Genomic DNA, 25,961 nt, shown 5'->3' with positions numbered 1-25,961 from the left:
TAGACTGGTGAGAAAGTGTTCTCTGATGGAGGTCAGCATTTCTGTGTCTAAACAGGTATTTCAGACTTGTCAAGGAGAAGATGTGTTAGCTTGACTTGCTTGGACATAGCACACAATAGTATGTGACTACCAGCACTGTGAAACGTTTTATGGGTTATAAAATTATTAACTGACCATTCAAATACTAGAGATGTTGCATTTGTAACAGCAATCAGCTTCTCAGAGAGGAGGCAGCAGAGTGTGAAAGCAGTAGGGAGGTTGAAAGAATAATTTAAATTAAAAATAACTTGGAGCTACTAGAAATTATATTCAAGGTTTGCAATATGGGAATAATCAGTAATTGTAGACGTGTGTGTGTAATGACAACAACAACATTTCCAAACAAAGAGAAAGATGGTTACCATAAAGCGTTCACCAGCTATTATAATTTCCAGAGTAAACGGTGTTAAAATGTTCTCTAAGGACTTCTGGTCATAAATATTTCTAAAGAGTATGCACTTAACTCATGTCAGTCATAAAGCAACAGTACAGCTAAAACAGAAAAGCAGAGAACTCTGATGCTTCTTGCATCTAAGGCTTCAGTTCTGTAACTTAGCATTCCTAGTTTTGGAAGGTATGCATCCTGATAGTGTATTTTTATGTAGAAGATTAAATATTTTACAGTATGTTTGCCTATTGAGAAAACCCCATCCTTCTATGAATTTTCTTTAACTTTACAGAAGAGTGCCATTCTCAGAACCAGGATTCCTCTTGGACATTTAAAGGAGTACAGACAGGACCTACATTATTCTCAAGGCACCGAAGAATTCTGTTTTAACTTTTTGGTCTCCTCCAGTATGCAGATGTGGACTTCAGGTAGAATGAGCAATGCAAAGAACTTGTTTGGACTTGGCGTCTCCTTGTATTTTTGGGGACTGATGGATCTTGCTACAACTGTGCTGTCAGGAAGTGCCAGGCCCCTCACTGAAAGGCAAGAAGACAACCTGTCAGAGAAGCTGCATCAGCGTATGAAGCGGAGCTGGGTGTGGAACCAGTTCTTCGTTCTGGAGGAGTACACAGGAACTGACCCCCTCTATGTTGGGAAGGTAAGACCCACATCAGGAGGATATCTAGCAGAGTGTATAGATCTGTGTATCTGTAGACTGTAGTGAAATATGAGAAGTTTCCCCAAGTGCCTCTGCCTTCTGTGTGGCATGAATTTATTCACATTAATTTCACTTCTGATCCCAAGAGCTTTCGATCAGTGTCACCTTCATTTGGGAAGAATTTCTGTTTCAAGGGGCTGTCCATATATTTGCTTATTTCAAAGAGATCTGCTGCATCAATCTTCATCTGTAATTGAAGTAGTATTAGAAAATCTGCAGTGATCTTTCCAGGAACTCCTACAATGTCAAGGCAAAGCAAGGTTATATTGATATAGGAGGATTAGGAAAGAAAGGGATAGTTTGTGATTGTACTTCTGTCTGTGATCAAGTCAGCTGGAAGCTGAAATTCTCAATCAAATAACCAATTTCTCTTGAAAACTGACATTTTGATGTTTGCTTTCTGCAAATCTCTAGGACCAGAGTACCTTCTTTTTCATGATAGGCTGGCTACAGGTTAATTCTGTGGACTGCAGAGAAGTTACTCCAGATTTAGAAGGGTAGAGAGACAGTTCATTAAATCCACCCATGAAGGGTCATATGTTTGGATTACTTATACCCTGAGAGCCTACACATCAGTACAGATACGTGTAAAATATATCCCTAAGCTCACCCCATCTACTTGGCAGTATTTTGTATTCACTTTTCTATAGCTCTTGGGGAACAACCGATGGACATCAGACCAGTAACCTCTGCCATCACAACCTACCTCTCTCTAACCATCCTCTTTTTTTCTGTTTTCTAAGTGGTTTTAAACACTCAGAATACTTTAAAGTATAGTTTAGGGTCAGCACCAAGTTTGCTTCTAGCCTACGCCAAGGTGACAAGAGGTGGGGAGGGAGAGAGTTAGTATGCCCAAGTGTTTATTTGAACAATATGATTAAATTTTACACGTCTAGAATATCAGATGCCGTTATGATGAGCACAGACTACAGAGAGGAAGATATGAAAAATTAAGAACTATGAAAATGTGTCAGAAAATCAATTATTTCATATTTCATTACTTATTTGTATGTTACCAAGGTTTCTTTCCTTACTTCCAAGTTAAAGGACTGAGCTATTTGCAGGGGAAAAAAAATCACATATTTTGAGGCCCATTCTGGACTTGTATTTATCATTCTACAACCCCATAGAGCTAAACTATGCCCTTAGTCACACTAGCATAAATCAAAATGAATCCATGGGTTTCAAAAGACCTCCTCCTCATTTATCCCTGTGTAACTGTCAGCAAGATGTCCTCTCCTTCCTCCCACAGCAATGGCATTAGTAGTGATTGCTGCCAAATGAGACCTCATTAGTCTTCATTCATCTCTGCACCTAGCTTTCCAGCTCTTGATATCTCTATTGATTAAAGAAATTAATACTAGTTTTCATGCAATTCCCATCTTTGGAACAAGGACCAGACATATTATTTCACATACATCGTTTCATCTGAAACAACGCCAGATTTGAACTGTGAGCTGAATTTTAGGTTAAACAAATAGTGGAAGAAACCAAACTCTTGTGGCGTCATTAGCACAAAAACTTGGCACGGTTGGCAGTGCTCTACCACTGTAGAGATGACTCTTCATGGTCTGTGTCCACCGCACAAAAGCCCAAGTTCCTGTGTGTGAGGTCTCTCCAGGATTGTCTGTGCCATGGCTGTACAAGCACAGGGATGTGCAAGGACTGATTAGCTCCCACGGTTAATAGAGCACATCAGCCCCATTCACTGCTGAGCTGACATGACTGGATCTCTCTGGAGGCCTTCAGTGCTCCATGCAGACCAGATACCAGGGAACTCTGTGCCAAAATGGGCTTCTGGGGGTCAAACATTTCACTTTCTCCTATTCCCTGAAGTGTGTGCAGCCAGCCATGTGGTGGGATGAAGGCAGTGAGGGCTGCCATGGCAGAAAAGCTTCCTCTCATCTCACACAATCAAAGGCATAGGCTGTCAGAAGACACTGCAGCCAACCACAATTCATCACCCTGCTTGTGTTCATGCTTGCTGTGTCTTAAGGATCCTTAGAAAAGGGGCCAGAAGAAAGACTGTGGGGTGAACTAATTTTTCTGGCAGGTCAGAAATTTTTCAGCCCAAGTCACCCCAGGCTGACTCAGGTTTAACTCTAGAAGGCTTGCACAGAGCAAGATGGAGGTGCAAAAGGACTCCTAGCCTACTGGTCACTGCTAGTACCAACCCTTCAAACAGTTTTGGATCTCAGTGCCAGGCCAGGGAGAACCTCTTCTAACTGTTCCTGCCATGATACTCTGAAACATCCTGCTATCCAAGCTTTGGATTTGTTCATCTGCCCACGTCAGAAGGAGAAAGAGTGCTTAGCATAGATCCAGTTGTATTTACTTTACCTCCTAAAGACTTCCCGTAAGAGACAGTCTCTTCTGATGCTCTTATATAGCTGTTTCTGGGTAGCTATGTATAACTAGAACAACCCAAAAAGTGCCTGGTCTTGAACTTGGTCCAGGCTTGTCTGATAAGATTTTCAAGGCTGCTATGAAAAATTTACTTTCCTGTGTAACTGTAAGGCAAGGTGCAAAGTATCTTTTGGAAAGGGAAATGAAAAGATTCTTCCTCAGGTGAAGTCTGCAGCATTTTCCAGTGCTTATGATCCTTATTTGAAGTACTTAAGCCTCAGAGAGTTTGTGGTCCTGTCACAGATAAATATGAGGCTTCAGCTTTCCTAGAGGTAGCCATTATTGGCTAATAGGATGAACTAGGGAAGCTGAAACCATTTGCTACAGTAAGTCTTTTCCACATTCACCAAGAAGCTTAAACTGCATCAGTAATTGAACTAGGGACAGACTTCACCACTTTGCCATGTCAGACATTCCCTAATCCTGTTTCAAAGGAGTCATTTGAACCATAACAGCTGAATGGATGAATGAAATGCATCTTTCCTTCAAACACTGCAGATCAACCAAGCTTGCTCACACATCCTTGCAAAAATCACCTGCAGGTGCTGCCTCCCTGGAGGTGGAGAAAGGAGAGCATGTCAAGAAGGGGGTCACCGCCCAGTTAGCAGAGCTGTGAGTCCTTCCCTGAGGTGTCCTTGGCAGCACCACCCTCTTCTACATGCCCATTGTGGGAAAATGTGTCATTGAGATGCAGATATAGCCTCCTTAACCTGTTGTACTAAGCTTATCAAAAGAAGCTATCCAGGTTGACACAGTGAACAATTTTTCAGGATTTATCATCTTTACTCCTCCCATATTCCATTCCTTAATCTGGAGGAGAAAGTACAAAAGAATTCCTACTTCTGTGTCAGCCACATGGCAGCGCAATTTATTGCACCACCTGTAAAACAGAGCCTACTTACAACTGGATTACCTTACCAAAAGAGTGACTTACACATACATCTCATATTGCAGCATCCTGGTATTGGGGTTGGTGTGAGCAATAGTGTGAACCTAAGCCTTTCAGACACCAAATTCTTTTAGATTTATTGCAGTATGGCAGTATTATGTTTTTCACACTCTTTATGGCTTTGTGTAGAAAAAAGGTTACAGCAAGAAGTTACAAAAAGAAATGCAAAACCAGTGTTTCTTACTGCTTAGTCTTGGTTGAGACCCAATGTTTTTAACAAGTCGCAGTTAGACACAGATCCTCTTGTACTCAGAGATTTTTATTAGCGTGCCGTGTTCATTCCCTGTTTACTGCCTACACAACTGCATTCATGCCCAATAGGGCCTTGGCCAGAAGGAGTAATTTAACCCATGAGTTTGAGTCAGTATTTTTTGCTAAGTATTTTGAACTTTGCTGAACGCCTCCTGCTATTTTAAAAGATGCTTCCTTCCCCCCCATCCCCTCCTTTTTCCCCTCTCATTGCCCCCTTCTTCCCTTTTCCACTCACTTTCCCCTCTCTTCTCCCCAATTCCCTCTTTTTTTTGTTTATTCCTTTCCCTTTTTTCTTGTTCCTTCTTTTTCTCTTCTTCCTCTCCCCCAGTTTTCTTATTCTTCCCCCCTTTTTCTTGTTGTGTTTTCTTCTTTATTTTTCGTCCTTTGTTTTTTTTCTTGTTTAATGAGGACTTGTTGATGGTCCAATCCATCAGGCCCAGGTCTAATTCCCCAATCAGGTCTAACATCTGTACCTGTCTCAGCAGCACTAATGCACTGGTGCACTAAAACAACTGCCCCACATGTAGCTTAGTGGGTCTGAATCGATTCGAAAAGCTCGAATGCCTTCTGGAGGCACCCTCTTTGCTAGCTCCTACAGTGATAGTCCTGAGTTGTGGGTATTTAGGGTAAATAACAACAACCACTGTTGTGGGGTTTCGTTGTTTTTTGGTTTTTTTCAAATTAATCACAAGGTAAGTGTTTCCTGAAGGTATGGCAGTTTGTAGTCTTGGTGCCTGCATGTGAATTAATACACAGCAGTAATCTAAATTTAACTCTTTGCCACTGACAATTTTTTTCTGGTTTTGCTCTTCATCTGTTTAGCAGACCTGCCAGCATTCATCTCCAAAGGACTGATGTCTCTCAGATGCAGCAGTCACTGGAGACTAATGGCAAAGAGATGAAATAAATTATCAATGATCTGACAAGGCAGTTGTCACAATCTGCACCTTCAGTTCTTACAGCCACATTGTAGTGCTGCAAGACCTTTAGCAGTGTCGAGCACTCATTAAGAGTAGGTGGGCCACCCATATGTATACCTGGTTGCAGGATGGGATGTGCCATAGAAACTACATAGATCCCACCTCAGCTGAAATCAGTCTTACCCTAAAATTGGGAGTAGACCCAGGTTTTTCATTAGTCAAGTGCTACACTCTGAGAGGCTAGTAAGGAAAACAGCCTCCAGAGAACAAGTGTCTTCCAACCAGACCATTTACTGGAGGAAATGGTATTTCAGCTCCCAACTCAGTGGGGCCTGAAACAGCTGAAGAGCTGGTCCACTGGCATTAGAAATGCTTAGGTCAAATAAGACAATTCGTTCATATCCCTATAAAACTTCTTCCTATAAGTTCTTCTGTAGCTTTCACTGTTGTATTTTTTTAATAGCTCAGAGATTGTATTTCTTCTTTCTTTCTTGAGAGAATAGTGGGTAATGATTTGTATTTGATTTCTGCTTTTCCACAATAATGATCCATTTCTATTTGGATTCTTTCTTTAAATCCTACCAATTCTGTGTTCACACACTAAGTTTATTACTCCAAGGTTTTTCTCTCCAATACAAACATTTACCTATGTTTGGCCACATCCTCCACAATTATTCCTGTGTGTCCTTTGAGCTCACCAAAGCATTAAACATGTACCTAATTCTGACCACATTTCTTGAGATAATTAGCTCACATGTGCATTTTAAAATGTGCTTAACTGAATCCAGCCCATTTTACACTTGCAAAAAAATTTATGCTTTATTTATCTCTGAAAATGATAATCACACTGGGAAACAGTATTCACACCTGAATTATTCTTGAAAATCCTATTTTGATTATTGCACCTCAAGTCTACTGCCTTTCCTGTCTTTAGAGAGTGAACAAATACCATCTCTGGGCATGGGTCTGCAGGCTCTGTTCCTCAAAATCACTGAAGTATGAGGATACTCTGTGATGTGAGCATACTCACATATTCATAGTGTGAGTGAAATTAAATGATTTGTTTGTCTTTTCATAGTCATTCCAGTATTTCAGGTGTTTAACATAATGATAGCCCCCAGGATGATTTGTTTCTGGTTTAAATTGTAATTAGCACTGCATTTACTTCTGTTGCATTCACAGCTATCTGTGGCTGCTCAGAACTAATTAGCAGTGATGCAATAAATCCATTTGCTAATTTCCTTGAAAATCTGAGATTCCTCTCATCTCTATAGCCAGACATGGACACAGTCTAATGTTTCATGCTGCTTACCTTACCTACTGTTCAACAATAATCCTTTCCTGAAGATGAAGATCTGGCCGAATTTTTGTTTTTAACATTTTCACTGGAAAAAAAAAAATGTACTTGGTTTCCAAATTGTAACAGTTACTTAGTAGCTCTTCCATCCTGCTCCCAGACAGGTTTACCTTTGCCTGTTAATGTACCCCTGGAATATCTGACTCATCTTAAGCCACGTGAGGAAGTGCTCTGTGGCTTTGCTAACCTCACTTTATTCCAAGCCTGGCAAATGAGTCCTTCTCAATGGCTTTTGCAACCAGGCAAAAGATAACTATTAAGTGAGATTTCAAAAAGGCACAGACCCTTTTCCTTTCAGGGTGTCTCTTCCTTTTCTTCTGGCACAGCTGTGAGTGCAGAAATGGGAAGATAGGAGAGGGGTTTTAATTGCAACTCTGTGATGCAAACTTTACTGAGTATTTGCCTCTTTCAGCAAAACAAATTCATTTAAACCAGCTTGTAAGTCCCAACAGTGAGACCAAAATGCTCAGGATGCTGAGATGCTTAGTACTTCTCAGCAGCTGCTTGCCCAGCTCACGGTCTGATTGAATCCTGGTCCTTTCCACAGCTCCACTCTGACATGGACAGAGGAGATGGTTCAATCAAATACATCCTCTCAGGAGAAGGAGCTGGTATTGTGTTTACAATTGATGATACAACAGGGGACATTCATGCCATTCAGCGACTGGACCGGGAGGAAAGGTCACAGTACACCCTCAGAGCACAGGCTCTGGACAGGCGAACAGGCCGGCCCATGGAACCAGAGTCAGAGTTCATCATCAAGATCCAAGACATCAATGACAATGAACCGAAGTTCCTCGATGGACCTTATGTAGCTTCTGTTCCAGAAATGTCACCTGTGGGTAAGGCAGATTTTGTGAAGTCTCTTCACTCCTATAGGCAAATTTGAAACAGTCACCAAAACATAAATTTCCTGACTCCTCAAACTCAGATGTTGCTCCTTGCCAAGGAGCAGCAGGACAAAAGAGCTTCCCCCAGTGTGCCTATTGCCATGGAGGAGAGATAGCAGGCTTTACACCACCGTAAGCTGGGCCCTTCTGAAAGAAAACATGCAAAGTGAAGGAAGAGAGCTAAGAAAAGATGTAATTCAAACCTGCCATCCTTAGACAACTTGCAGTAACATAGCGCCCCTTCTCCCTTGCCATCAGATGGTAGATGACTATTACCATCCATAAGAGTAACACAATTTTAGGAACATGTTCTAGCTCATACAGAGAGCTGAGGTCTGGCAGCCCTTGAAATTGTGGAGATGTGACAACAATTGTTAGCAGCTTTGATACTTCTAATCTCTGTAAGCCTGCACTAAACATGGTTCAGTGGACTTCAGGCTCTGGTACTGTTTGCTTTCCACTTTCAGAGAATGGGATCATGTCAACGACAGGTCTGTTATTACAGTGCAGAAAACAAACAGCAGTCTTCCTACATAGGTCAGGAGAAACCATTTCCATATAACAAATAGTCACATAAAATACTGTTTTTCTGGACTTCTTTCTTTCTTTTGGAGTCACATTATTTTTTGCCTCTGTGACATCATTCTAGACACAATACCATATAAATCTCATGTCCTGATGTTACAGATACGCTTCAGCTTCTCATTCTTCAATCTTATGTAGGCATACAGCTAGAGATAACAGCAAATACAAAAGTTCCATTCAGAAATAATGTTTCTTAATGGTAAGGGCTAGCATGAATTCAGATTTATTTTCTAGTATGTATCTAGTAACACTGGCTTTGTTTATAACATAAAACATTATGTAGAAGTCTGGATACATTCATAAAGGCACTGTCTGACATCTTAAGGAGTCAAAACTCACATATGTATTTCCAAAAGTTATGCTTTACTTTCTCCTTGGTTTTGATAATTTACACAACCTGCAAGCTACTGTTAGCTTCAGAGGAAGCAGAGACCTTGAAAATCAATTGGGGAAAAAAAGGCATCTGTGCAGGTTCCAAAAGACATTTCAGTAGACTATAATCTTTAGGCCATGCAATGTAAACTGTAGTCCTGCAGAGAGATTATCTCAGAGAGATACCCCTTGTTCACTGTTCCATCCTGTAGTCAACACACAGCATCCATGGGCCCCCTACAAGAGTTCATGACTTGTGTCAGTGTAGTTATAGATCTTGTTTGAGTTGCCTTTAAATAACATTTAATATCAAGAATGGGGGAAAAAGAAGCAAACAGTATGTAACTACCAGCTCTCTGTTAACCATGGCAAAGTACTGTTAGATCAGCAATTCTGTAACTGTGGTCCATGGAGTACTTGATTTTACAGATGCATGATGAATTCATGCCTAGTAATTTCCTTAGTGCTAATGAGATACAAGTATGAGCAGTAAGTGCAAGCACCATGAGCATCAAATGAAGTTGTGTGGGAAAACTCGTTATGCATTTCAATTAATTTTGAACTGTGTGCTTTTCATGTCAGTTCTTTATCATACAAGGTCTTACCTGATGGGTTTTTTTGCCAGGTACCTCTGTTATCCAGGTAACAGCAACAGATGCTGATGACCCAACTTATGGGAACAGCGCAAGAGTAGTGTACAGTATTCTCCAGGGGCAACCGTATTTCTCTGTGGACTCTCGAACAGGTATGTTATTGCATCAGGGAATGAGGGAGTGTGAAAACCAAAAGAAAAACTTTCAAGCAGGAAGAATTGTTGACTGTGTGCAGAGAAACATATTTTTGTGGCTTGGAGCCAAAATATGGTGGCACTCTGCAAGGGCTAAAGCAAGGGCATGGTAACAAGCTCTAGAAGGACGTGCTCTCTGCAGGGATACATTCATCTGAATGACAATATTCTGCAGCTTGAGAGCTGGATAGGTTTGACACTGTAAATATTCTTGTTGGCTTCTATCACTGCAACGAGCTCTTCAGCCACATCTAATTGCTAACAAGGCTTAGTGGAAAAACACAAGAGCCAACCAGGACTGGAAACTGCAAGCTAAAGAATGCAGTTAGCAGCAGTAGTTTTACCTAAGGATGTTCTTGTTCATAACCTTAAATTTATCTGTAGGACATCCACACTGTTCTGCTTGCTTTCTCTCTCTCTTTTTCTGTGTATATCCAAGGTTTATATCCAAAAGAGGAATCTGACAGGTTTTGACAGTTTCCAAAGGATATCTGTAGTGATAGGGTTAGAAACTCATGAAACAATAGTCACTGCTGAGCCCTGGGGACAAAACAGAAAAAACACTGTATAATCTACTTCTGGGAGCAGCTCATGCAGTAGGTGCTCTAGCCAAACCCAAACTTCTATATGGTGTGTTATTTCCTCAGTCTTTACAATATAAACAAAACAGTAATGTTTATTTTGTGATCAGGTTAACTAGCACAGGAAAGTAAGGGTATAATCAGAGATTTGCTAAGTACTAAATGATTTCTAAGAAAGCAAGGCCATAATATTCAGGGTCAGCTCCAGTACAAATTCAACTGCTAGAGTGCAATGTAGATGTAAGGTAGGCCCCCAAGTCCAAAATTGTCTACTTGGTTTGTATTTAACCCAGAAAACGTATTTTTTTTTCACTTAGCCAATTTCCCAGTCCCTTAGACCAGTATCTCTGGACATGTCTAGAGGTGCCTCAGCTTGTGGGCATCTGTTTAGGCTATGTGCAGCAGAGTTAGAGGCCATTTCCCCATCACAGGCACAGGACTCTAACCAGTTTCTCCAGTGCAAACCTACCTGCACTATTTGGTAACCCACAAAATGCAGTTGTAGGTCTCACATTCTCCTGAAACAGAGCTAGAACATAAACAGTCACCAGCTCCTTTATATTGATGGGTATTGATTAAAGCACCCAATATTGGGTAACCCATTTCAATACACTCCTGGTAGAAGCATTTGGGATTCTTTTTCTTCACCTCCCAACACAGTATCTGAGTTTCAGAAGCATACTTCTGTTCCTGTTTGATCCCTGGCCTCACAGGTGCTGAACAAATGTATGTGTGAAAGTACAATTTCAAAGAAAAGCTGGAAGCTTCCTTCTCCCTTTTTCCAGAATACTTTTTCAGCCCACTTACGATCATATTCCCCTAGATGGTAAAAACCGTGGATTTAAATCCTCTCTGGCAGAGTAGACAAAGGCCCCCGAGTCTCCCGCTTCCCAAGAAAGCATCCAGCTGTTAGAAAAAGAAAGGACATCACCTCTGCTCTTTATTACTATTTTGAAGAGAGCAAACCAGAGTTTGGTGAAATAAATGGTACCAACACTTCTATGTTGGGAGACCTGAGGATCAGAGCTTTCCTGTAGCCCTGTGGAAGGTTTCAAGATTCATCGCCATCCTCAACATTTCCTTGCTGACCAGTTGCATGCAGAAGCAGCATTGCAGTCTCCTTACTCAGCATGGCAACTCCTCTGCGTCCCATTTGGAGAAGTATGAACCCTGACCTGGCTCTGAGTCTTGGCGCCCTGGACTAACCCTCCCCTAGAGCCCAGAGGCCCCAGATGTAAGCATGGCAGAGCCTGGCTTTTAGGCACTGATGATTTATTTTCTTTTTAGATCTATCCTCTATTAAGGACAAGCCAAAAGTGTAAATTCCCTGCAAGGTGTTCATATATGGAGAAAATACTTCCCAAAATGCTAAGCATTTTCCTATCTTCTTTATATCCATGGGAGTTGAGAAGCTACACCACTTCAGGGGAGTCAAACAGCAGGATGAGACTCTTAAGGTCTCCATGCAGCAAGATTAAAATAGTGCACTGTGAATTGTTCAGGGGTCACTATTTCTTCCTTTCTAACTGCAGTGATAATTGGTAATGCAATCTCTTTTAACTGCTGTTTTATTAAACCCATACGTTGTCTTTCTGCTAAAAATAAAGACTAAAGGCAGATCACTCAAGTTAATGGTGTCCTGGTGTGCAAGTACTGCATGTTGAGCCATGCAGCTGGGATGGTGCCTGAGTCTGATAGATTTGCTCACACACAGGAGGGCACCCCAAATGTGTTAATGTCTAGCAAGGTCCACTAGTGCCCTGGAAAGGTCCCCTACCAGTCTGTCCACTGGGCTGCATCACTGGGCACCACTTCATGCCAGCTCAGGGAATTTCTTGGGGCTTAACAGCCTGCTGAGCAAGTATGTTGGGCAGGTATACTGCAAAGGAGAAATCTGCCAGCATGCTGCAGGCAGGGAGGTGCTGAAGGGATGCGAGAAATGGGTCACGCGGAAGGAGTGGAGGTTTGGCAACTCTGAAACATAGGCCCACACACCTCAATCCTGGCAGACATGGGGAAGGGCAGGATTCTTAGGAGGAGCAGCCGAGTGAAAAGGAAAGGAGTGAGTTCACCGAGAGACCTGACATACAAGGTAAAAGAAAGAGGAACTTCCAAACCCCAAGGCAGATGCCTGGCAGGCTTTGGTTAGGGGAGACCAACGTCACAGGTAGAGACCCGCGGCAGCCAGGGCAGAAGGAGCTGCTATCCCCCCGACTGGCTGACTACTCGCAGCCTGCAAAAGAGAAGAATTGCTGCCACCACATGTCCTGTTGCAGTAGTGTTACACTCTGCAGGATGAGGGGAGCAGGTTGACCATCCCACACTACTTGTCGCCCCTTGTGGGATGGGAGCAACCCACCCAAACCAGTGGTATCTCCTTGTATTCTGCTTGTAGCCTGCAATGTGAGTCCCGAAGGACCCGAGCAAAGCCTGTGAGCTTATGTCAGGTTACATCCAAGACTGTGTGTGTAGGAAAACACTCAGAAAACTCATGTTGACCTATCTTTAACTAGTCATATCCCTTTTGCCTTCTATGCAGTTTTCCTGAGCAAGGCCTTAAATCAGTATAGTGCAGTCTGTGCCCAAAATGCTTTTCCAGCTCCCTTGGAAAGCCACATTTTAATTTTGCAGAGACATCCTACCCCTGAGCTGAATTTATTTTAACTGGGCTGCTTTAAAATTCACACCTTCTGTTAACCTAGATTTAATTTGGGTGAGTTTTACTCTACCAGGAACGGTGAGACTGAATGCACTGTCCAGTGTCATTCTTGGCACAGAGAATATGATGCAGGAGCAAGAGCACTCCACCTTGTTTGTGTACTCTTTAACTGTTGTTTCTTTTGTTCTCACAACCCTTTCATCCCCCTCAATCTCAGGCTTAATTAGAACAGCTCTAATGAACATGGACCGTGAAGCAAAAGAATATTATGAAGTGATTATCCAGGCCAAAGATATGGGTGGACAGCTGGGAGGATTAGCTGGAACAACCACAGTGAACATCACCCTCTCTGACGTCAATGACAATCCACCCAGATTTCCACAGAGTGAGTACCCACTGTGCCAGGAGGGGCAAAAAGGAATGACTGAGTTGTATTGGCTACTGCTTGCTCTTATTTTAGCCATGTTCAAATTTGAGATAGTGACAATTAGAGATGGGCAGAATTTCAGATCAGTGAAGGACTGTCCTTCAGAAAAATGTCAAAACAGAGAATTCAACACCCTGTTTCTCAGAAAAGGTTCCTGACCTCCCGAATCATTAAAACCACTTTAAGTGTGGGAAATTAATTTACAGAAAAAGGAGGAGATCCTTTGTGTTTCTTACTGCTCACAGCCATTACCTTCAGCTGCTAATTACTGCCCTGATGTTCTTTTCATCTTATCTCCAAAACAATGTCTGTCAAATCAGAGACATGTGGTAGTGCTGCAAGTTGAAAAATAATTCATTCCAATTCCAGTCAGGCCACTGCAGGGGAGTGGCTGCTAGTTGTGCTACCAGTGTACAGTGCACTGTCACATAGGCAACTCTCCAGGAGAGATTCATCTAAGCCTTGGCAATATACACTTACACTCTAAGATGTGTAACGGCCACAGTTAATGGAGTGCAAAAATATGCAACTCCACTCTTACCGAAATGTTACTTTCTATTACAAAAGTGAATCTCAAAGCAAAATTTGCAACATTTTGCCCATTTTAGTTTGTTTTTTCCAATAGTTTTTTTTTTTTTAACATAATTCTCTGTACTGTTAAAAATGTGAAAGAAACTTCTCAGGTTTGATTAAGCAGAATCATGCAGGGGATATACATTTTGTTACAAAGAAATTTGATTCTTTGGGTGGTGTAGATCAGACTTGAGCCATTTTGGTTTTGTCATTTTTCTCATCTATATGAGAAATGAAAGCTCCTGCAGTTCCTTTTGTTACTATTTCTCTTCTCTTTCTGCTTCTGCATGCTGCACTGCTAAATCAATGTATTCTGCTAAGATCAGCAAGAATTGTCAGCTTCCACTTTTCATCTTCCATTACAGCAACTTGTTGAAGGTGCTTTTGCCAGTTCCGTTTAGAAAGTGGCAAGAATTGCAACTGTTCAATATCAAACTCTTGATTAAGAAAAATGATAACAGATCAAGCCCCATCCTTGGTATTATTCTGCCTTATAAAGATCAATAATTGGTGAACTAAACCAGAGAGTGTAGCAAGGATGGTTTGAACATAAATTATAAGGACAGAGAAGTATTTTAGATACATTTATATTTCTGAAATGCAGTTTTAAAATAACAGCACGCTCTTTCCCCAGGCTTGCTGCTAAGCAAATTAGTGATGCACCAAATGTGCTCAACACAGAGTTTGTAGGAAGAGGTAGTATAGTCTAATAAAATAACTGGTAAATTTGGAAGAAACAGACAAGCTTCTGAGCTCTCAAAGCCTTGTTCGGGGCTGAAAAGAAGTTTGTATTGACATGAGAAAGGATTTATGGTGCTCAAAATGTGTGGTTTTTTCCTGCTGTACAAGCTGATCTAATAAAAGATGCCTGTCCTGTTAAATCTGTTTCATATCCTGCTTTCTATCATGGCTGCAACAGCACTGGTGTTAACTGCCCTATTTTTCTAGTCAAAGTTTCCATTTTCAGGTGTATACTGCTGGTGTGAAAAGAACCTGTTGAACAAAACAGTTGATATGACAAACACCTAAATAAAACTTTCTCAGGCAATTCAGTCAGGCTGTGGCTTTTCAGAGGAAATCGGTGCTGTTGCAGCTTTGGGAAAGGTACTAAAGACTGCCTGCTGGCTATGCAGCATTGTGGCCTGCCCTGATCTATTCTTTGCATTGCTGTGCAGTTTTCGGTTCCTTTTGACAAACAGTTTTTTGCTCCCCTGTCCCTCTCTGCTGCCTGTGCTAGAGCATTATCAGATGAGTGTGCTGGAGTCCGCTCCCATCAGCTCCACTGTGGGCCGTGTGGTTGCTAAAGACCTGGATGAAGGCATTAATGCAGAGATGAAATACAGCCTTGTGGATGGAGATGGACTGGATGTCTTTGATATTAACACTGATCCTAATTACCAAGTTGGCATCATAACTGTGAGAAAGGTAGTAAAGTTTCCTTTTTGTAGTAATTTATATGGCTTACAGTCCTGGTTACCTTTCATGTGTGCAGTGTTCTCTTATGCCAGTACTAATTTGATTCCCTTTATGTGACAGTAGCCCCTTTGCTGCTATAAACCAAAATTTCTTTAACATTCATTGCTAAATTATGAAAGCAGACTGTATTCCTAGGAGCAACTTTTAAAAAGCGGAGACAGCATTAGCATAAACATGTCTCTTCCCACCGAAGCAATGTTCTGATTCACTATTTATCTATTTAAATATTCTCTGTAGCTTAATTATCCTACAATGCAAGAAATTAGATCAATATTTGCATTTGAACTGTACACATTTTTCACTCAGGTGTCCCACAAATAATAATAAAGAATGCCTTGGAATTATTTATAAACCAATAAAACCCAGGCAGTTGGTTTTTTTAATTGCTGCTTGAAGATCCATAAATGCTAATTAGGCTAGAAAAAGCTGTCTCTAAAATGGCAGCTGTGAAACTGCTACTACTCTTTACTGCAGGCTACACAGAAAGGGTACACAGGCTGCACAGTATTTTGCTTACGCTCTCTGCTTAGGCTATTTATTCTACAGTCTTACATAAATGCTAGAAGTTCAGCTCTATTTCTAGGTTATGAAACTGTAACTATATTTCTGCCTAAGCATATCTGGCGCACTAATAAGACAGTATAGTCTCCATTTAAATTGCCTGGGACTAAATTGTGCACTACCAACACTCGTGAGAGATTTGACCCTGCAAGCCCCTATGTCCTGCAGCAAAGCATTTAAGCATGTATTTGTTGTCACCTTTCTCCAGCTCTTGTTTTTGCACACTAGTCCCTAAAGTTAAGCACATTTGCTGGAGTGAAAGAGATGTTGAATACAAACTCTAGTGTCATTTATTGGTGAAAGAAAAAGAGTTTCTTTGGTGGAAATTTGCCAACGAACCTGACTTTTCTCATTCTGGGTAGTTTTACTAGATGTTCACATATGGCATCATTCATACCAGATATATACTGGCATCAAATACATACTGCCCAGTCCACCTACTGTGCATAAAGTTTGTAAAATTCTATATATGCCTGTAACTTTTTGTAAGATTACCAATAGCCAAACGTTAGCAAAATGGTCCTCTGGATCCACTCCAGGGGAAAAAAAAAACTCAAGTGTTGTTGATAGAAAAGGATGTCAGTATGGGGAGAGTGGGGAGCAAGAGAATTTCTAAACCTAGAATGAAATCTTCTTTGAAAGAAAGCAATATTTTTCCTTTCATTTTTGTAGACAAATTTCCCAAACAAAATAACTAACATGTCCATAATGGGTATAAAAAAGACCATTTACAGTTACAGATGTGTGGTCTTGTAGCCCTTTACCACAGCCCGCTGCTCACACAAAATACTGAGCACCTCCTTAAAATTTACAGCTTCTTCAAAGTTCCCTGCCTGTGAGGCCAACACCCTGGTGACAGCATACCCCCTTCTCCCATCCTTTGCATTCACACTGCCTTCAGGAGCAAGTCAAGGGTTACTCAGCTATGACAATGGCCAGCGCCTGGGAGATCCCTCTGTTGCCCTCTGGCCTAACCACTCCTTTGTCAATCACTTTCGCAGAGTGGCACTTGCTAAATCCCACTTGCATGACACACCTCTCAATACCTGTCTTAGCACTGGGGAAGGAATATGAGAAAAGGTTTCCATGAGGTGTCCCTCCCCTCAGTTGCTACATGCTTAGTTTGCAGAATGTAGCGTGCTTGTCCTCCCCATGGAATCAGTGCTGGAAAGAGGTTTAAATGCACCCCAGAAGGCAAATCTGATAGAGGGGGGCAACGATGTTACAGCATGGGCAGATAAGAGGGAAAGCAGTGGCTGCTGATGAAGTAGTCTAAAGCAGACTGAGTGTCTGAACTAAGGAGCATGCTTGTTTCATTTTCTCTTTTTTTCTAACTAGATAATTAAATCTTTTCTTAAAGCAGTTGATTTTTATAGTTGTTACATATTTCTGTGATTTATCAGCTTTCTATAAAGAGCTGTTCAGAGTACATGCAACGTTTCTCTCAGTTTTCTGTACAGGAGAAACCACATGTGCATGTTTATGCAGCTTTGCATTGCACATTCCTTCCTAAGACGAACAATATGTGTTCCTTGGTCATGTAAATATATTTTATTGCTATTTTGACAATGCATAAATATGCAACTGGTAGACCATAATGATTGTGCAGTAATGGGTAGTATGTTTGTAGATGTAGCTAAAGCTTGCTGACAAGTGCTGTGCCTTGCAGTACTGACTGATTTACCAGGTGGAACTCAGGGCAGCTTGAACAAGTTTCAGATCATCTGTTTGTACCTGCTGCCACAAGTTGCACAGGACCCATTTGAGGGACTGACATACCCTGCTCCTGTCTGCCTGTCTTTTCCTCAGAGTGGCACAAAACACACTGTGAATCACAATGCAATGGTGGTGTGGCTGCTTTTATTTCCATGTCAGCAAGAATGAAAGAATGTTTATTCTGAACTGATCTGCAAATATTTCTCCTGGCTTTTTCAGATCAACTGTCAAATTAAAAAAAAAAAAAACCCACCACCCTGTAGACAGTGCCATTTCCAATACTACTCTCAGAGCTTTGTCTCCATCTGCAAATACTTACTGTTGTTACCCTTAAGATTAAAAAACATATTATTTGTTGTAAAAAAGCATTAGTTTATATTAGAGGGCATCTTCTGAAAATTAAAATCCTGTGTTCTAAATCATATGGCTCAGTGTGCCTAATACTAGATTATTATTTTTTCTCAGCCTTTAAGTTTTGAGAGCAAGAAAAGTTACACCTTGAAAGTAGAGGGGGCCAACCCCCACCTGGAAATGCGGTTCCTGAACCTGGGTCCCTTCCGTGACACCACCACTGTCCACATCAGTGTGGAGGATGTGGATGAACCTCCTGTGTTTGAGCCCAGCTTCTATTTTGTGGAAGTGCCTGAGGATGTGGAGATTGGAACCACTATACAGAAAATTTCTGCTAAGGATCCAGATGTGACCAACAACTCCATCAGGTCTGTCTTTTCTTTGTGTGTCCCCGCATGAGCACTTTCCTAGTACATCTGTTTGGTGGGGTGGTGATGAGACTGAAGCAGCACTGGTGGGCAGGACACTCCCCTTAGCTAGTAATAGTTATCAGTGATTTTAGTCAAACTAGATCTCACACACTTAGTGAGCTCACCTACGACTGTCAAAACAACACAGGAGCTCAATCTTGCCCTTTCTGTAGTATGGAAACCAGCTGCATCTAGCATGAACTGCTCAGGCATGTCCTGATAGTGTACATTAAAAACAAACTCCAGACTCTCTTGCTTTTACTGGCACAAAACCTAACAACATCGCTGAGACTCTGCTGCTATACTGAGCAGAAGTTAATCAACTCGTTTTTCTCTTCTTCCCTTTCTGTTTCAAAGCTGCCTGTGTTAAGGGCTCAAATACAGAGCTACTTTTGGAGTAGATTTGAATGTATGCTAATAAATAGTCATGAACCACTATATTGTATAGTGACTGGTCAAAGCTTCAGAGCTAGATATTCCCATAAGGGGTTAAGAAAGGTGTATTTACAGCCATGGGGAATTCATAACTGCAGCTTCAGCAAGGAGTCAAAGGAGCAGGATTGTGTGATCACAGTACTCTTCCATAGAAGCTGCCCAAGTCAGCCCACTTTGTCAAAGATGACTGTTTTTGGCTGAGGCCAGCCTACATCCTAATTTTCACAACTTGCAGATGCTCCAAGTGACTTAAGTTAATAATCCCAGAGGGTCAGCTGCTTCTCTCATCTGAGAGATGCTTTGGGTGTCGAGCTGCTGTTTGCCTAACCTTGTGTCAGTCAAGCTTCTGAATTGTCCGTTTCGGAACAGTCTTGGGAAATACCGGAGGGAGTCAAAGCGTCAAGTGTTTGGAGACTTTAAAGGAAGTGAAATCTGTCTGAGCAACAATGTGGGCTTCAGAGAGGAGATCTGAGCAGACACAATGTCCATTCTTCTTAATAATACTGCTTGCTGTGTTGCTGCTCATTTTTTTTTTCTCTGCCACCTTAATATACCTACCTTTTCTACCTGCATTATGAGGTTATCATCATTCTCATGACATTCTGTTCTCAAACTAAGTGGTGCACTGTCTGCAACACAATTTCATTACCCTAAACTTTTCCACTCGCATCCTATTCTGCCAATTATCCAAACACTGCAGTGTAAACATCTTTCTGCTAATCTGCTTAAAATAGTGCAAGAACAATTCTGCAAAGTATCAGAGATTAGAAGTATCCATTATTACTTCTAATGAGGGCTTTCTTAGTTTCCTTCAGAGCCCTGCAGTGACTACCCTTGATGAAACAGCAGTCTATAAAGCACAGAATGCATCACCAAAACATTATTTTAAAAACCCAGTTACAAATATTGTAACTCTGCTCCTTCCCAACATACATCCTCTTTGTCTTCCTATGTTACTTCCTTCTTCCCTCCTTTCTCCCTCCCCTCCTCCACCTTGTACATACAAAGAAATGATTGGGGTAGAGGAAACAGGGCAAAAATAGAATAAATACCATTTGCAATGCTACCTAAAAATTCAAATGTTAGGAATTAGTTCTCTGTGCCTCTCATGTAGTGTCCTCCATGCATGACAACTCTGTACAGTGTCAGTCTGGCATGTTTTATGCCTGTTCTGAATTCACTTTGCACAGAGTAACCCAAGATAGAAAAAAAAAATCCAAGAAGATGAAATCCAGCTTAAATGACAACTGTAATCTGATCCCTCCTTTTGCCAGTTTCTCAAGTATGGAAGATCCAGGGCACATTTTGGAAAGGCTCACTAAAAACAGGGGAACTCTCAAATCCTCATTTTCCCACACTGTGAAATCCTGATTGCTGGAAATACGCCATGATTGTTGTTAAGCAATTGGAAGATAGCCTAGAGAGTACATGGAAATGAGTTTGAAAGAATAGGTATTAACAGAAGAACTTGCATGGAGGATTGAAACAAAGACTCCACCTGTGCATATGACGCTGGTGATAAATAGCTACACAACTAATCACAAGGCCATATTCAATTTCAGATACTCACTGGCCTTAAACTGTCAGAAATTCTTTTTATAGCCCTCACACAAGAATAATTACTATAGCAAAATCTAGCAACACTCATTTCCTATATACATCTCACAGAAATCTCTTCATTTAAGAGGAGATAGAAAGGACTGGGAAGGAAAGGGAAGCCAACCCTCTTTGATTTTGCTAAGTGTGAAAGAATTTCCCAACAACATAGCTTAATAGTATTTTATATCCCGATTTAATAAGTCCCTAAATATAGGGTGGGCTGGCATGCTTGTTCTAGTGAATGTATTTGTGCTGAAAGGAGAAAGTTCAGAAGAACAAACCCTGTTCAGCATCCATTATGACTAATGCTTTCATTTTCCATCAACTTCAGAGAAAGAACCAATAAAAATGAGAGTAAGCCTGGGCTCTGTTCTAGGCTGTGGCATTTATGGCTTTTGTAAGCATATACGGCTTTTGTCAAAGGATCTCTTACCATGTTAATATAACCAGCAAGGAAGGCAACTCATACAAACCACTCTTAAGAGCAAGGTGTGATGCATATGAAGGAGTTTGAGTATTTTACACACCCTGTGAACCAGTCCTTCTGATTGCATATAGCCATGCCAGCTGTTAATCTGCTGCCTCCTTGCTGAAGTTTTCTGGTCTGCAGGTACCACAACATTGCCCAGCTGACAGGTATCAGAATCACAGAATGGCTTCTTGACCACAATTCTTTGACAGCAGCCATGTAGGCAATTCCTTACTCACCATGTGTTCCATCCATCAAATCTGTTCTTCCAATTTAGAGATCAGGATGTTGTATGCGACAGTGTTGAACACTTTGCACAAGTCCAGTTGCTCTTCTATCTGCTGGTGCTGTGATCCCATAAAAAGCCACCAAATTTGTCAGGCAGGATTCCCCCTTGGTGAAGCTATGTTGGTTCCCACCCACCTCCACCTGATTTTCTATCTGCCCTAGCAGAATCTTCAGGATAATGCTGGATGACAGGAAGATTTATGCATCAAAGCAAGGCATAGCTCAGCACAGGAACATCTGCTTTACAGAAAAAATCTCTCAGGATTGTGATTTCTTTTTCTAAGCAAATTAACTATGCTCCATTATCTTGCCAGGCACTGACATGAGACTGACTGGCCTGTAATTCCTTAGAAAGGGTACTTCACCACACCACCCTGACTTTTCAAATACAATGTAAAGTGGATTGCCAACTTCATCTACTAGTTTCTTCCTTCCCTGATGCTACACAGCCTTTTTGTCATCTCCTGCATCTTAGCTATGTTCTGCAGGAAATCCTCCACCTGGGCACACCTTTTGCAGGAAGGTTCACCACCTGTCCCTGCACTTGCTGCAGCCTATGGTCTGCATGGCACCCTCTACCTTCAGCAGCTTCCTTGGGTGTATGCATCAGTCAACAGTGGCATGGATGACACTGACCGCCCAGCCAGAGCTGCAGCCTTTACTCTGTGATGAGTCCATTCTGTCTCGGGGTTAGGTAGGATGTGCACCCTCTTCTCATACAGAGCATCACTTTATGGTAACTTTGCATCACACAGCAGGACACTGCGGAGCCACTCTTTCAGGGAAGTGCCCTCCCTGCGCACCCTTTTGCGCCAACTGCCACACCACGCAGAGAGCTGCTGGTTCCCTCAGGTCTCTCTGCTCGCTTTTGAGCTTCCCGGGCTCCACTAACGCGGTCTGCCTGGGGCTAGTGCAAGAGTCACAGAACTTACCTCTGGTTTGCTCTGTGCAGACTAAGCACTTTCCTCTGGTGCTCCCAGGTGACGCCCACTCACCGATTGTTTGCTGGCGCGTTGGCGTCGTGTTGAGCTGCTAAGTCCACGAGCTGCCAGCCCTTTATGCCACAAATCCCATCCCTACTGTGAGCTTACCTGTCATTGCAGCTGGTCTTAACGAGTGACTGTTGGCACATTAATGGCCCATTTAGCTCGACGGCCGACGGTGCTCACTCCGCCCATGAGCTGCGGGCTCACAGCAGAGGCAATCCGCTTCAGAAAGCCCCGTAAAAGAGCCGTCTGCTGGCCTTGTTAGCCGGTATTCCCAGTGTGGGCTTATCTGCACCAAAGTTGGTCTCCTCGGCCAGTGACCGCTGGTCCGCTGACGCTTCGTTTAACTCTCCTCATGGTGGTGCTGGCTCTGCAGCCCGCCCACAAGCTACTGATGCCTGGCTCAGGCCAGTCGTTTTTCCCAATTTCAAAATGCCCCCCAAAAAACCTTTTGACATTCCTTTTTGCCTCAAATGGTGTCCCGCATGCTGGCTTACCTGCACTCGAGCCGGTCTCCTCGGCCAGTGAGAGCTGGCGGTTAACGGCTGGTTTTGCTCTGCCGCTGGTGGTGCTGTCTCTGCCCGTGCCGCCTCAGCAGCCCATCCACGAGCTGCCGGCCCCCAGCACACACGCCAGCTGCATTCCTGGCTTCAAAAAGCTTGGAAAAGAGCTCCTTGCTGACCTTTTCCACCGCGTTTTCCTTCTCCATTGTGGGCTTACCTGCCACTGAAGCTAGCCTCCTCGACGAGAAGCATTAAATTGGCATGGCATTGGTCAGGCAGGTTCAGTAATTACGGTGAATCTACCTCACAGGGGAGGATACGTGAAACCCAGTCATCATTCCTCTCGCATTGACATGGCTCAGTCAGTAGGATGGTCCAGGATGCAGGGGGAGTTTATTCCCCTGGAGCAGGAGAAAATACAAACCCCCAAGGATGGAAATGGTTCCTCCTCATCAGCCTAGGTATAGAGACTCAGAGAATAACCTGATGTAATTTTCATTCTATGTGTATTGTGCCCAAAGAGAGAGCATAGTTAATTTGCTTAGAAAAAGTCACAATCCTGAGAGATTTTTTTTCTGTAAAGCAGCTACTCCTTTGCTGAGCTATGCCTTGCTTTGAGGCTGCTTCCTCTAAATCTTCCTGTCATCCAGCATCATCCAAGCAGTACTCTCCATTAAATGCCATTAGCCACACGAATTCCTAGTTTCCCAAGCATCTCACTCTGTTTCTATGCAAGTCAATGGAGCACATAACTAGGTTGTAGAAGATTGTGGATCTGTGTATGGCAATCTGCGTATGACAGTACTCCTCATGCTGGGGTACTTCATTGGCTACAGCAGAGTTTTCACAAGGGTTATGTAATGTTTTTAATATGTACTCTTTCAGATACTCGATTGACAGGAGCAGTGATCCAGGGCGGTTCTTTTATGTCGACATAACATCAGGAGCACTGATGACTGCAAGACCTCTTGACCGGGAGGATGTTTCTTGGCACAATATCACTGTGCTGGCCATGGAGCTGAGTAAGGAGAATGCAGGCAGTGTATAGATTAAAGAGATGCAACAGACAAAGCAGGCTGAGAGACCTGAATTCATCAATTCACATGGTCTTATGCACTGAGTGGGAAGCTGTATTTAACTGGATTACTCTTGTGACATCAGCAAGCAAATACTGCATTTTATTTATTTCTTATGCTCCTTTTCACATGCTGGTGTGAGCAGTGTAGGCTAGCAATTAAATGCAGAGTGCTACTTTTTCAGTTAGTATTCTAGGGATTTATTCAAAACTTTTCCTGATGTGTTTCTACAAGACCATTATCTCTTCAGTAGGCCCAGGCAGCTAAAGCAGGTGCTGCAAAGGCTGCACATCTGTCAGAGCTACCAGTCCTACCTGGGAGACCAAGTGGTGCAGGGACTGGTAAGCAGCAATGATCCTACACTGCTAGGTCACTAGTTGAAAACTGCTGTGGTTCAGCAGCAAGTAAATGTCACGACCCTCAGCTTGTTGTATAAATAACTTGGGCCAGAGTGCTCTGGGATCTTCTTGTATGCTGAACTTCATCTGCTTTTGGATATTATAATGAGTTCAAAGTCCACTGAGAATTCATCCATGCCAGGTATTTACTCAGGCTATGAGAACAAGGAAATGCTCATCATTGCATAGTGTCAGTATGAAAAAATTAGCTGAATTTGTAGTGGATGTGAGCTTTGTAAAGAAGCTTGGGATATATAAGCAAATAATATAAAAGGTTCACCCAATCTTCACCTGACATCAATCCACATAGCTTTTGCTCAGGATCTCAATTCATCTGCTGAGGGGCAGCAGCTTTTCAGAAGTTTGCTGCCAATAGCTGAGCCATTCATATATCTGAGAGATACAAAGCAGTTGGAGAGGAAAAAAGTTTGGAGAGGCTTGTCCAAAACAGAATCGGCCAACTTGAAGTTAGCAGAGGAATACTTCCTAAGAGTTAGAGTGATGCCACCAGAGATCTACAGGCTGTTCCTGTACACAAGGCCTTCCTGCCCCACTCAAGCACTGAGAGGTGTTGGTGACATGATACGATCTCACCCCATCAATAGTTCAGCCTCCAATGGCCACTGCAATTCCATGTAAATTCACATACACTTGTGAGGTTGTAAAAGTTGCCCCTGTAAAAGCACTCAGTGGTGAGAGCAGTATGAAGGCATGTCTTTCTTTACTCATTCTCTGTCAATCTTCTGTCAGTTTTCCTCTGTACATGTCCATCACGGTATTTTTTAGTGAAGTTTCAAAAATACTGTAGTTGTGCACTCCTGAATAAAGCTCCTAGGATTAAAAATTAGATGAATATTGTATGTATGTATTTACACTCTTAGTAATATTCATCTGCCACACTGATGGTGTGGTAGCACAAGGATATGTGGGAAGGAGGAGGATGAAGCTCTAAATTAGGGAGAAATAATAGTTTAAGAGTATTATCTCAATGATGCAACATGACACATTATGGATACAGAACACTGAACATGTAAGAAAATTCCAGAGGGTAGGAAAGCTCTCTATATGAACATATAATTTCTTTCTTTAAAGAGAGATGTATGTGGATCACAAAGTGATATGGCTGAAGAGATGACAATATTAACTTTAAAGATCTTTCTGCATTTTTGCACCTTTTCTAACCTCTTAATAATGATTTTTTTTTTTCCTTTCTGCTTAGGGTTTTATTTTGCATTAAATAAGGAAAAAAATATTTTGGGACAGAAAAATAAAGTAAGAAAAACAAGTATGTTGTGGTCATTTAGTTTGGAAATTGTCTATGTGCAATGATGTATGGATTTACTGGCAAAGAAAGCTAACGAACCAGTGGGACAGAAATATCACAAATTATGTCATGCAGAATGTAAAATTTTCATTGCCATTTTAAGCTTCAGTGAAAGCTTTTCTCTGTAATTTCATGAATTATTACATTTTTAACCTCCCTGTACAAAGTATAAAAGATGGCACTATTCCTGAGTTCAAGGAGCATAAATTCTGAGTGAAAACATACCTGAACTGCCGCACTACCACTTTCAACAAGCTCTAAATAACACACCTATGCTTAGATGTCTCTTCCTCATTCCTGCCCCCAATACCAAGGATCAGCATTGCCCAGTCAATAGGCAATTAAAAAAGGGGGGGGGGAAGGGTATTGTCTAAAGCTTTTGTTACAGAAATAGTTCCATTGGGCTGAACCAGGTGTAAGTCTTTCATGGAATTTGTTTGAAAAAGATGTGATTGTATGGGAAGCC

The 25,961-nt window shown here is 42.0% G+C and overlaps 1 protein-coding gene across 1 annotated transcript in view; it reads left to right on the top strand.

The window, feature by feature from the left end:
* Positions 1 to 726: 726 nt before the first annotated feature.
* CDH20 (cadherin 20) overlaps positions 727 to 25,961 on the top strand; it is a 36,892-nt gene continuing 11,657 nt past the window's right edge. Inside the window, exons 1-7 of the mRNA XM_009900819.2 lie at positions 727 to 1,085; positions 7,577 to 7,871; positions 9,502 to 9,621; positions 13,121 to 13,288; positions 15,141 to 15,328; positions 18,122 to 18,375; positions 23,583 to 23,719. Coding sequence (XP_009899121.1) covers positions 837 to 1,085; positions 7,577 to 7,871; positions 9,502 to 9,621; positions 13,121 to 13,288; positions 15,141 to 15,328; positions 18,122 to 18,375; positions 23,583 to 23,719 — 1,411 coding nt within the window. The 5' untranslated portion in view covers positions 727 to 836. The remainder of the gene's footprint in view (positions 1,086 to 7,576; positions 7,872 to 9,501; positions 9,622 to 13,120; positions 13,289 to 15,140; positions 15,329 to 18,121; positions 18,376 to 23,582; positions 23,720 to 25,961) is intronic.

This window comes from Dryobates pubescens, chromosome 9, assembly GCF_014839835.1.
Source record: "Dryobates pubescens isolate bDryPub1 chromosome 9, bDryPub1.pri, whole genome shotgun sequence".
Taxonomy (NCBI): Eukaryota; Metazoa; Chordata; class Aves; order Piciformes; family Picidae; genus Dryobates; species Dryobates pubescens.
The sequence above is the reverse complement of the archived record's forward strand: the minus strand, read 5'-3'. Positions and strand labels throughout refer to the sequence as shown.